This window comes from Trematomus bernacchii, unplaced genomic scaffold (genome assembly GCF_902827165.1).
Source record: "Trematomus bernacchii unplaced genomic scaffold, fTreBer1.1, whole genome shotgun sequence".
NCBI lineage: Eukaryota > Metazoa > Chordata > Actinopteri > Perciformes > Nototheniidae > Trematomus > Trematomus bernacchii.
Window position 1 is genome coordinate 5,484,670 of NW_022987409.1, and position 12,299 is coordinate 5,496,968.

General features: G+C 40.5%; 1 protein-coding gene across 1 annotated transcript; it reads right to left on the minus strand.

Moving 5' to 3' along the window:
• Nucleotides 1–478: 478 nt before the first annotated feature.
• On the minus strand, nucleotides 479–3,301 carry LOC117489261 (zinc-binding protein A33-like). The gene is made up of 2 exons (XM_034138469.1): nucleotides 3,203–3,301; nucleotides 479–3,108 (listed from the first exon to the last, which is right to left on the minus strand). Exon 2 carries the CDS (start codon nucleotides 3,104–3,106, stop codon nucleotides 1,478–1,480), a length of 1,629 nt encoding a protein of 542 aa, XP_033994360.1. The 5' UTR covers nucleotides 3,107–3,108; nucleotides 3,203–3,301; the 3' UTR covers nucleotides 479–1,477.
• Nucleotides 3,302–12,299: the final 8,998 nt, after the last annotated feature.

Here is a 12,299-nt window from a genome sequence, read left to right on the forward strand (position 1 = left end):
AATGTTATTTTCCCAACCGTTCTGGGAGAGAAACGTTATGGATTGTTTTGAGTGGAGTTGTGCCTACGAAATTGCTAAGTGTATGTTTTGGGAATCTCAGGCTGTCCGAAGAGTCTATAATTTGTGTTTATACTCCTCAAAGTGACAGATGCACTTTAATTGCAAATTAAAGTAATTTGGTGTTCTGTGTCTTTATCTGTTGACAGGATTTTCTTAGATTGTTGTGAGTGTTCATCAAGTGTGTGCTCTATTGCAACTTCGTAAATGACCTTTATTTATTTTTACCGTTATGCCGCACATTGTTTACCCTCCAAACATCAAACAGTAAAAATGAACAATTATTAATATATTCAACACATGCGGTTCAGCATTACAGACAAGGACTGCATTTACATGTTCAAATAATCAGTTTATTATTTTTACATCTAATCAAAAATAAAACAGCAGGAAAAAAAATCACAAATGTTCTGACCCTATGTCATAATGATGATATCGATTTAATTAACAGTTTTATATATAAGAGTGTACAGCGTCATATCTTCACATTTGAGTATAATTGTTGATTTATTTTTCGATTATTTTCTTATCAATAACTAACAACACATCACAATTCTACATCACTGGTACATAAAGTGTCATTGCTTTTTTCACCATTGAATGAAGTTCCTTTGCTCCCATAAAAAAAACAACAACACATACATACATGTAACTGAAATAAAGAAAAGTGAATTTTGTGTTACCAACAATAAACAAAATTAAGAAAGTATTGACTTTTCTCAGTAACCAGTTGATTATTTCACACCATAGCAGAAATATTTGATGTTTTATAAAGTGAATAGAAGGTCTGGCTGATTTCAACTAGAGGAAATACCATTTTGTGCCCTTCAATAAAGTTGAATAACCCCTTTTTAACCTTATAACATTGATTGGTGTAAAAAAAAAAGCCAGAGTCCTTCAACTTATTTGTACATTTTCTGTGCTGATTTATTTTCCATTGGTGGCTGTATTATGTCAGTCACAGCCTGATTTAATCTCATGAGGTGTGTTACATCATGGAAAAATAATATTTTGTGAACACAGTAATAGTTATTTCCACCAACTTTATGTATTTACCTTATCCATCACTCCTGACATGTGGTACAGTACTTCAAGCAGAACAGATGCTATACACTATTTGTAAACACTACGTTACCCATCTTTAATACTTTGGCAGACATAGTATGTAATTAAAATCAATAAAAATAACAATGAAATAATGGACAGTTGATTGAGATTCACTGCATGTTGACCGATGGAGATCTACAGCAGTATGTGTGACAGGCAACACATAGTGACACACGGCACTGACACTGATGGATGAGAGAAAGAAAATGAACCACCAGAGTTTTCAGGACAGAAACATTTCAGTGCTCTATGATCTCTCCCCGAATCCTTCGCCCTGTCTCTTTTTTTCTTTCACAAAATCCAGAAACAAAGCTCATCTGCTGTGTTTGACAGGAGTGATGATCAAGGGCGCTGGATTTTTGAAGTCGTCATTACTACAGGGGCTGAAGAACGGAAAGAGCTTCTCTGTGAAGTTACATCCGGTGTAGGAGAAGATGCAAGCCCTGGTGTCCACATCATAGAAGAGAACTTGACTCACCTCGTAATCAACAAACACCCCGATCTTTTGAGGCGTCTCCCTCACCTTGAGGCTAACAGAAGGGCCGGCATTGGCTGTTAACTCATTTCCTTTCCTCAGCCAAATAGTCCAGTATCCATTTTTGGGGCTCAATCGTATATCTCCCTTCCTGTTGATAGACTGGCTCGCCACTCCTAAATCCCAGTTTGTTTTGCCTTTAACCTGGACCTCATAGTAGAATTTTCCTGAGGAGAAACCCTCCTTTGCAAGGACATTTAGAACGTGTTCAAACCTCTCTGGTTTGTTTGGGAGGTTCCTCTTTCTGTCTCCATACTTGACTTGTTTCCCATCTGGTGAAACATGTAGAAAAGGGTTTGCTGTGTCAGGATCCAGAGTCACATCCACAGCCTGACGTTGCATTTCTTTCAAGTCTGGATCGCACAGCATCCTTATTTCTCTCATCACGGTTGCCTCCAGCATGGCCGTGGCTCCCTGCAGCGAAAACTCGTCATTGCTAAAAGTCACATCTGACCAGTTATTAACCGGGGGCTGAGTGATTGTAAGAGACAGGACATTCTCAAGGAACGTCATTGAGTCGTTGGAAAGTGAAACCTGATCAAGCTTCAACTTTCTTTGCTTTAATTGCATAATGTCTGCCTCCAGCTCTTTAATGAAGCCTTTTCTCTCGGTTTCAATTTGTTTCTGCTTTGTCTCAATGACCTGAGTGAGCTCTGCTTGACTTCTCTTAATGTAGTCCACCACAGCAGTCATCGAATGCACGCTGTATGACAGGGCCTTCGAAGCATTTTTTGCGCTAGCATCCACTGAGTGTTCGATCTCACACAGTTTCTGCTGACGTGCCTGGATCATCTCATCCGTGCATTCCCTTTCTATTTTCAGGGTGATCTTCCTCATTTGTGCCTCCTCTTTCAGACTCACTGTCTTGTGCTTTCTGTGGTCGCTGTTTTTACAGGACTCGCATACTAACATTTTATCAACCCTGCAAAAGAACTCCAAAGGCTCGTCATGCGTCTTGCACATCCTGCTCTCTGGGTTCTCAACCGGGTCGATCAGCTTGTGTTTTTTCATGGCCGCAATTCTCTGATGAGGCTCCAGATGTGTTTCACAGTAAGACATGAAACAAACTAAGCAGGTCTTGATTGCTGCGAGCTTCGCCCCTGTGCACAGGCCACAGAGCACGTTTCCATTTTCTGCTTTTTCAGGAGTTTCACAAGGCCTTTCTTCAAAGGATTCCTTGAACTTTGCAGCCATCCCAGCAATGAAAGTGTTAACTCGAAGCATCGGCCTGGTTAAGAATTTCTCCATACACAGTGGACATTGGAATATGTTATTGTTAGTGTCCCAGTAGTCGTTGATGCAGTTAAGACAGAAGTTGTGCCCACAGGGAATCGTCACAGGTTTTTTGAACAGGTCCAGACAGATTGAACAACAGAAATTATCCTCAGAACTTGCAGCAGAAGCCATGTCTAGAAGGTATATGGTGAAATAAATGGGGAAAAAGTTGGATAAGTCACATTTTACACCAAAGATAAGTGTTACCTTAATAAATTACAACTTTACCTGGTGTTTGAAGGGTTTCCCAAATCTTTCAGATCGGTTAAGGACAGTTAAAACACAACAACAAACGTCTCTGTTCCTGCTAGTTTCTCTTTCAGCAGTGACGTCAGAGAAGCAGTCCCCTCCTATTTCCTGATCCAACAAGTTAACCCATTACATGCTGTAATTCCTCATTGACCCAGGTTTAGAGCTTTTTTTGTCTTCCTGATCCAGTAGAGCTTAGTTACATTAGAGATGCATAATTTGTCCCTGATCTCAACTTCAAAGGCTTGTACACCGCTATATGAGCAGTGAATTCTGTCAGGTGTGCATCATTTATATTATTCTTTGCACTCGGTTACTTTATTGTTGATGTATTCACAATGTTAGTGCTTCACAAATCCCTTTCATGTACAGTATCATGCACAAACCTGAGACAGCACAACATGCTACATTTTCAATGGGTTTGTTGGCAGGCATGTTTGCATTACACGAGAGTGCTTAGTGGTGGCATCTGCATAATAAACTGTAAATACTCTCATCTTGGGCTTTCTCCTCTCACAAGACACGGCTTCGAACACAATAGTTTCCTTGCATATTTGAAGGGCTTTGTCACGGCTGAAATAATCTATGTAGGATGCGTATATAGGTCTCTGTGCATTAGCAGCATTCATGGATGATTGAATGCGTTTCCTTTGCTGCATTCGGTTTATACTATGTAGGTGTGAGCATGTGAAAATGTGCTGATGGTTGATCAAATAAAATAAAAAGATGTGAACGATGCATTGTGCTTTAACCTTTCAGTGACACAAATGAATTAGCCTGCATGCAGTTTGGTTTGTCAGTTACACTGGATGTGTCTGTTTAAATATGTGTCTGTGGGCGATTGTATCAGTTAATCAACAGTCTTGTATTTGCTGGAGTCTTTACTGTGTAAATGTGAACAGCCTGCACCAGCTGTTAATGAATTCAGTGACTGACAATATCAAGACACAATGTAAAGGGAACAGGCTTTTGAAAATTCAATCATACGGCTGTAAGGAATGTATATTTGTTCAGTATGTTAAATTATCTATACAGTTTATCTGCTCACAAAAAAAAGCTCCCAAGAGTGACATTCTCATCTGAAAATGACAGGCTGCCTCTGATCATAACTCTCTTGAGCCACATCTTATCCAATAACCTCAATATCTTGTCCATAAAACATTCATAAGACATTCAGATCAGATGGGGATTCCCTTTTGATCCTGGTCTGTGTGGAGCTCCAGTACCTGAACCTTTCTTCTCCTGTACAGGATCTGCTGTTCGGTTCATGACAGGATGAGAGTCAGGGCTTTTCGCCTCCTTATTTTTTCTTCTTCTCAATTTCTTTCTTCTTTCAACCAGAGCTTTCTCCCCCTATCCATCTCTGTTCTCTGACCCGTTCTGCTCCTACTTGTAGCTGCTTCTCTCTCACCTTGAATACATGAATAAGAGATTAGGGGCTCAAAGTGCTAGAGGACACAGACCTTCCTCTATTAGAATGTAATGCCTCCTGCTAGCGGTCTGCTCAGTTTTAAATTGAGGCTGATTCTACATCAAAGCCTGGCCATCCTATTGCCCAAGAGACACACTGTGGTGGACAAAAGGGTAAACGGTATCATTAGAAAACTTCACCATCATCAGCAAAAGAAAATTATTATTCCTGTAATTCTTTTAAACAACTATCAACGATCTTATCTCCTCCATTTTAAGGTGCCCTGTGGAGTTTTCTTGTAAGAAAACAATATTTCTGTTCAGTTACTCACCATAAGTCATTATGTATACCCTTCGGCTCTATAAACACATGCCGAGTGCCTTCCTCATTAAACATTTGCAATTGGGTTTTATTGGATCCTGAAGTATAGGCTTCAATTATGTTTTAATACAAGGCTGACATGCCATATGTTCATTATAATAGCTAGTCATTCCTTCCATACTGCCTGTGAAGTATTACGTTGGAAAGGAACTACACTGCAATACAATCCAAGAACAATCCTCTTCCTGTGCAAACCTGCTGAAGTTCTTTTAATAATGTGTAAGGTTTCAACAGCCAGTAAAATCTGGTTGGTATCTACATCCTGGCAGTGTGTTATTACTAGTGTGACTTAAAGACATTCCAACCCACGCTCAGCAAGGAAACACATGTTGTACTAAAATGACTGTAATTTGGAAGGTATAATCTCAATTTGGCTGACCCTTTTGAACGACTAAAAATAAGGAAATTAGATTTAGGCCCCGGCTCCACGAGGACAAATACGGCAAAACGCATCGGAGTAACGCAAATGCAACCGCAAAAAACCTTCCGTCCCCACGCAATATACACCGGATTGTGTCAAGCTCCACGAGACGGCTCCGTTTACATCCAAACGCTGAAAAAGCTGCAGTACATATGCCGAACCTGTACGTGGCGCTGTAACTTCCTCCACAAAAGCAGCAACTTCCTCCACAAAAGCAGCGAAGAAGAATGGTTGTCATGGCTGCACTTCTGTGTATTCTCCGCGGTGGGGGCCGACAGAACCGGGCAGAGTTTTTCGCCGGTCAGCGTGTGTTAAAGTTTAAATCTTCCGGACAAAATTATAAAAGTGCCGGTCAAAGGTCTTCATTGTTATTTATTGAGCTTTAAAACAAATGAATAACGACGATATAATGATATATAATCATCAAATACATCTCTTTTTCCTCTCTTCTGACAGCGTCAGTGTCTGTCTCATGCAGCAGCTGATCCTGTAATGAGTGACCCGACAGTAAAAATGAACATATTTATAACTAGTTTAGGTAGTTTGAGAGGTAATTAAAATAGCTAAGGGTGATGATCTGACTTGAAGTGTGTGTTTTGCTCCCGCTGCATCACAGCGGCAGGAGCTGCGTGTCTCCGTCCTGTCAGATTAGACTTCACTCGCGTTTATGTCCATATCGAGATAAAGATAAATAATCTGAATTCAAGGAGGAGCTCCTGTAGATGTTGCACAAAGAACTGTAGCATGGTCAGTAGCGACTGGAGCACGATAGCAACCCCGCGGGGGAGAGGCAGGGAGAGGCGGGGCTATGAAAACGAATGACCGTATAGGCGACTCCACGGCCCCGTTGGACCCCCCAGAGCGCTCAGTTCCCAGATCTATCCACCTTTGGACCCGTTGTCGTTTGCGGGGTCTGTTTCTACGTTTCCCTTACGGCGTCGTGGAGCTTAGAGGGCTATACGCATGAGAAATATGCGGATTCAACCAGTTTCCGTCCTCGTGGAGCCGGGGCCTTAGTCTTTATCAGACTTCATCAGCCCCGTTTCCCTTCCCACACACACCTGAGATCTTCAGGAATGTCTTTGGTGGGACCTTCTTTTAGCTCAGTAGTCAGGGCTGGATACTGTGTGATAAATTGGATTAATCATACAGTATGTGTTGGGCAGCAAAAGTATAATCTGTAAGCAATCAATAACTCATTTAATTTACAGTGACATGTTTTGCTTTACTATAATCTAGTCCAAAACCCAAGGTTCACAACTGATTATTAGTTAGTCAAAATTCTAGAAGCTAGAGCTCGAGAAAGTTTGATATTTTTGTCTGAAAGATTTAATGAAAGTTATATTACGATAATTAAAAAGAGTGTGTGCTTCTGAACCGGCAACATTTCACTTTTTCGTGTAAGCATTAAGAAGGTTCAACCTTGAATTTTTGTAATGTACATTTCTATTAGCAATATTTTTGTCTTGTGTGGAAGCATTTCAAACAGCATGGATTACAATACCGTGCATTTCAACAAATTATGTCTTAGTTCCTAATGTTTTGAGTGACAGCCCTAATTGGCGACAAAGGTGTTTTAGAGTCCAAAAGCAAAGAATTTCACATGTGTCCTTTTGTGGCCAAAAGAGCCCCACTATCAATGATAATATAGGTTAATACAGACAGGAAAGGGGGAGAGACAGCGAACGATGTGCAGCATGGGCAACAAACATCCCGGATTTAAACCAAGGCCACTACAGGAAGGACTTGGTTCATTGGTCACTCACTCTTAAAAAAGTGATTTAAGAAATACACACAAACACAGGAGGGTAGAAATATAACCTGCCAGAGCGTGTCTGTTGGCTGTATGTATGGCAGCCATGCTCTACAGTGTTGTGAGGAAGACTCACTCACCTCCATCATTCTAGTTTGTTTACTACCTGGTCAGAGCAGAGGATTGTGCTTTTTCCAACCCTCAAGACACAACAGTTCTGGAGGGAAAATAAATAATTAGTCATGAGATGAGTTTCTCCCGTAATCCATCAGCCTGCGGAGCATGGCTGCCATAGGAGAAGTGAAGCCAGATGAGAGTCCTCTGCCTCCAGTGTTTTTGTTCCCCAGACACTAAGCTTTAGATTTACCCCCTTGATGGGATGACTTTGAAGCAGTCAAAAGCTTGAAAGGACGACTCTATCTCTGTCAGGGTGTTTGTGGATTAAGAGCAGCCCCCCCCCCCCCTCCGATGCTCTTGTTAAAAGCAATGCTTTTAGCATCGGAAAGAGGGAGCAGAGATACCACCTTTTTCATCGAAAATTGCCTGGCAAAATTGAAACACTGAACCTGAGTTGCAAGTCAATTCAAAGTATCTTGTTTGAGGCAATTCATGCCATTAGAGTCTCAAACCGTAACATTACAACGTTTCTTTACCCAGGTCGTTACTCTTTGTATTAAGTATTTCGACAATAAGGTGGAACGTTTTAAGACTTTGTAAAATCATTTGAGGAGATGGATATTTGTGACAATCTGTTGAGATTTTTTTTCTTTTTTTCTTGTTGGCACAAAAGCAAACAGAGACCCAAGGCATCAGACTCTCCGAAACAGAAGAAAATCCGCAACATTAAGTGACATATTAAAAAATAAATACAGATTCTCACACCCGATTGATTCTCAAAAAGCCTGTGAGTAGAGGAATGTCTTTGGTAGGACCATCTTTTATACGTTGAAGTGTGAGAAAGCCCTTTTGAAATGTATCAGTGCTACTCTGCCGCATAGAAATCAAACCGGACATATTCTTGAACCTTAAGTGGTGCCTGGAGATTTAAAGGATGAGAAAGCTTATTTACAAATGTAAAGGCTGTTGAGCTGATTTATCTAAGCTCGTATTCATTAAGCATGAGGCGACTGTTGGATTTATACCACTATCTGAGATGGCCTCCAAACTCCATACGAGTTCTCTGATAGCCTGCTACTGTTGAATTATTTATTTGGGCTATTTGCCAGACTCTGTGACTGGAAATTACACATTGGTTGAATGATTGAAGATAACACGAGGTAAAATATTTTTGATGTTACAGAGGTCAAAGACTTGTGCGATGGCTGGTTGCAGAGCCTTAGAAACCCATACAACTGAGATTAGTTTCAATCATTTTAAGTAAGTTATGTCACATTTTTGTATTTCGTAATGCACAATTGCCTTGTTGAAATCACCTAAAGGATAAAGGAAAGGTAAACTGCAAGATGTCCATCAAACCAAAACCAGTTTTAAGATACTATTTGCCTTTAAAGACTTGAAGAATTCACAGGAAATAATTCATGACCAGCATCACTTATTTTTATGTCATTGATAACGGTGTCACTGTTCAGAGACGAGGTTTGATTTTTCAGTAAAAACTGTGGTTAAAATAAATAGCAGTTCTGTCACATTCTCAAACTTCTTCTTTTTACCAAAGTGAGCTATTGATCTCCTTTTACGAACCGTTGCTCATCTCTTCATTCTGCAGCCTCTCAACCCGTCTCTTTCTTTCTCTCACCCCGACTTCGGCCACATTTAATGACTCGGAGCTGCAGCCTTTCCTTCGCTGTCACCGAGGGGCTTTTAACAAGGTCCTGCACTTCTCTTGCTCTTTCCTCCTCATAACATCACGCTGATTCCACTTTCCTCTCGTTCCCCCTGTAAGTTTGCCTTTCTCTGAGGGCAAAGTGTACTGGTGCCTTGCTAAAGTAAGTGCAGAGATGGGAAGTAGTTAGTGCCTTTTTGCCTTTTATTAAATAGGAGCCTGCACATTTCTCAGATGCCTACAGGCTCAAGTAAAGATGGATTTAAATGTAATTGGCTTGACATACATGCATGTTTAAATGAGAATGTTATATATTAGTTAATTGCTAAAAATATTTGACTGCCTTATGACTACAATATTGAACTTGATTGGCTGAAAGTGAAGCCAAATTAATATATATTTTCTTTTTTCATGAAAGTTATATCAATCTCAATTGAGGTGGATTCTGGTCGATTGTAACAAGCTGTAAAATAATGTATTGATTAAACTAATAATGAATTGAGATACTATGAGCCACCTTAATTAACGATGAAATGAATCAATAATGTGCTTTATAAATGGATGGGTGGAATAAGTAAATATAACAGGTATATCTCTTTTAAAGTGGCTGTAATGAGTGCATGAGTTTGTGTGTTTATAGATGAAAGGAGATCTGATGTCCTTGGGCTTATATTTGTATTCATAACGAACAAGGAAATTAGAGCCTTCTAAATCACCTCAGGCTCCGTGCATTTCAATTATAGACAGTATAAAATAGTTATTGATCCATAGCAGAGGAGACACACAGAGAGGCAGAGAGATTTTTAAATACTCATCAGTCGTCACACTCCTATAAGGTTCGGTAAATGTGATCTTTAATAGATTTTCAGGAAGAGGCAAAAAGACAGCAAGTTCTAGCAGACAATTTAAACAGTTCAAACTAGTATTGGTGCGTTAGTCTGAAACACATTCCCTTGTATACTCCCCTATGCTGTTTCTCTAGTAATCTATATTATCCTACAATGTTCTTCTAGAAAGCCCCAGGGGTTTCTGGTGTTCCATCATCTCTAAGCTGCAGTAAAGAGAAGGGAGGGGCAGCTGTTCAGGTTCATTCAGCGTTCCACCTGAGCATGATTAATGTGAGAAAGAGCCGGTTCACACCTAAACCACAGAGCTGCCTCGTCTCCCTCCTCCCATCGCCTTCAGCCCTTTTCTCAAATGGTTTGGCAGTGGGATCCAATATGTTCAGCCAGCCGTGCAACGCAGAAGCTCTAGAGGTCAACTTACCTTCTCCCAGATGTCCTGTTTGATCCTCTAGTTCCATGGATAGATTTTCTGAACCGGCCTATCGAGCACTGGCACAAAGGCTCAACGGGTCAGGCGGGGGGCAGAGCCTTAGTTTGAAAGACCCTTTCTAGTTGGAAATTAATTATTTGAAACTAGAAATATATACAAATCAACACATATCAAGATATTCAACAAGATCAAGCAACGGCATCTGGGTTTGAAAGTTATAGCCAATGCAGATTGTGCATTCTCACTAATATCCAGCAGGGTGCGGCTCCACTGGTTGCAAACATGTTGTCGTCAAGTCTATGAGAAATGACACTACCGATAATTATCGTTACAATTATTTTGGCGCTATCTCTAGAGCGTATCTAAATTGTGTTAGACAGGTCCTGTCTGTGCTTTTGCCTTGCAATTTAACCTCTTTTATACTGTGTTTTAGATCATTCAAGTTAATTGCAACATTTTGGTCCTTTTTAAAATCAATAATTCAGTGTTCGGTTTTCCTGTGTTCCATCCTCTCCTATTCTTTTTTGGTTACAGTAAACCGACACATTTGAGTCTCTAAAAGCGCTGTCCACAAGCCACTGCGTGACAGTCTATGAACACCATGGCAAAGAGATGCAAGATGACCGGAGAGAAACTGTAAACAACTGCATAGAGACATCACATGACTACGGAGAGACGTAACAGGATTGCAAAAAAATGATAAATTACTACTAAAGAGTCTCTCAATGATCACAAAGAGACACAACATGAATACAAAGAGACACACTACCAAAACAGAAAAACAAATACAAAATGAGGTAATGAGACAAAACGAACAGTGAGATTCTAAAGAGACACTAAAGTTCCCAAAGAGACACATAATGATTACAAAAAATAAACTAAACAGCTGCATCACTTGTTCTTTTTTTGTCCCTTGCTCTTATGCATGAGGGATGGGGGGTCTTTTACATGTCTGTGCCCAGGGGCCCATTGTCTCATTATCAATCCATGTCTTGTTCCTTCTTCCATTATTTTGTTCTCTATTTCTTTGTGTCCCTCTCTTTTTATTTTAAAATACTATCTTCCCTCTGTGCCATCTGTTTCCCCTCTGTGTCTCACAGACAGACGGCGTTTGGGAAATATGTGAGAGATCACAGAGGATTTCTATCTTTCTGACCCCAGCTTGCCCTTCATCTTTCTCTCACAGCGGGATCTATCGCACACAAGTGCTTTTTATTGTTGTTTGGCAGCCGGCTCTTAGCCCATGGCTCCACTTGTGTCTCTCCGCCCCTCTCATTATAACTGTGAGCTTCACTCTGTTGGGAATAAGCCAACTTATTTGCATTTCTTCTTAACTATGTTTTCTGTCATCGTCTGTGAAACCTCAAAGCCCCGTATGCTCTATTATCAGTTAAAGGTTATTCATAAAGAAAATGTTGCCATAAAAGATAATAATACATAATAATAATACATTGTATTTGGGGGGCACCTTTCATAGCACCCAAGGACACCTTATAGGGCATAGGGTAATATAGGGAAAATTAAAACAGTGGATTTAATGAAATGTCAGCCGGGGTAAAACAAGACAAATAACAGGAAATGGACCACAAAAGGACACCAAAGGACACAGGGTACAGTTTATAATGAGAATACCAGTTTGAACAGGTGGGTTTTGAGTGTTGTTATGGAATCAGACTGTCAGATATGTAGTGGCAGGGAGTTCCAGAGTCTGGGAGCCGAGCAGCTGAAAGCTTGAGCACCCATGGTTTTGAGGCGAGAGTTTGGGATGGTGAGAAGTCCTACGGAGGAAGAGCGGAGGGTGCGGGAGGGGGTGTACTCCTGAAGGAGGTCGGTGATGTAGATGGGGGCAAGGTTGTGGAGAGCTTTATATGCGAGTAGAAGGTTTTTGTATTCAATACGGTAGCGTACAGGAAGCCAGTGCAGTTGAGTGAGAATGGGGTTGATGTGGTCGGATATCGTCCAAGACACTACAACCCTCAAGCTAATATGTATTCTCTTAAATGGCTTCCACCCAACAAAGTTACGCCACTTCACAAAGTTAGTATTTCAGTG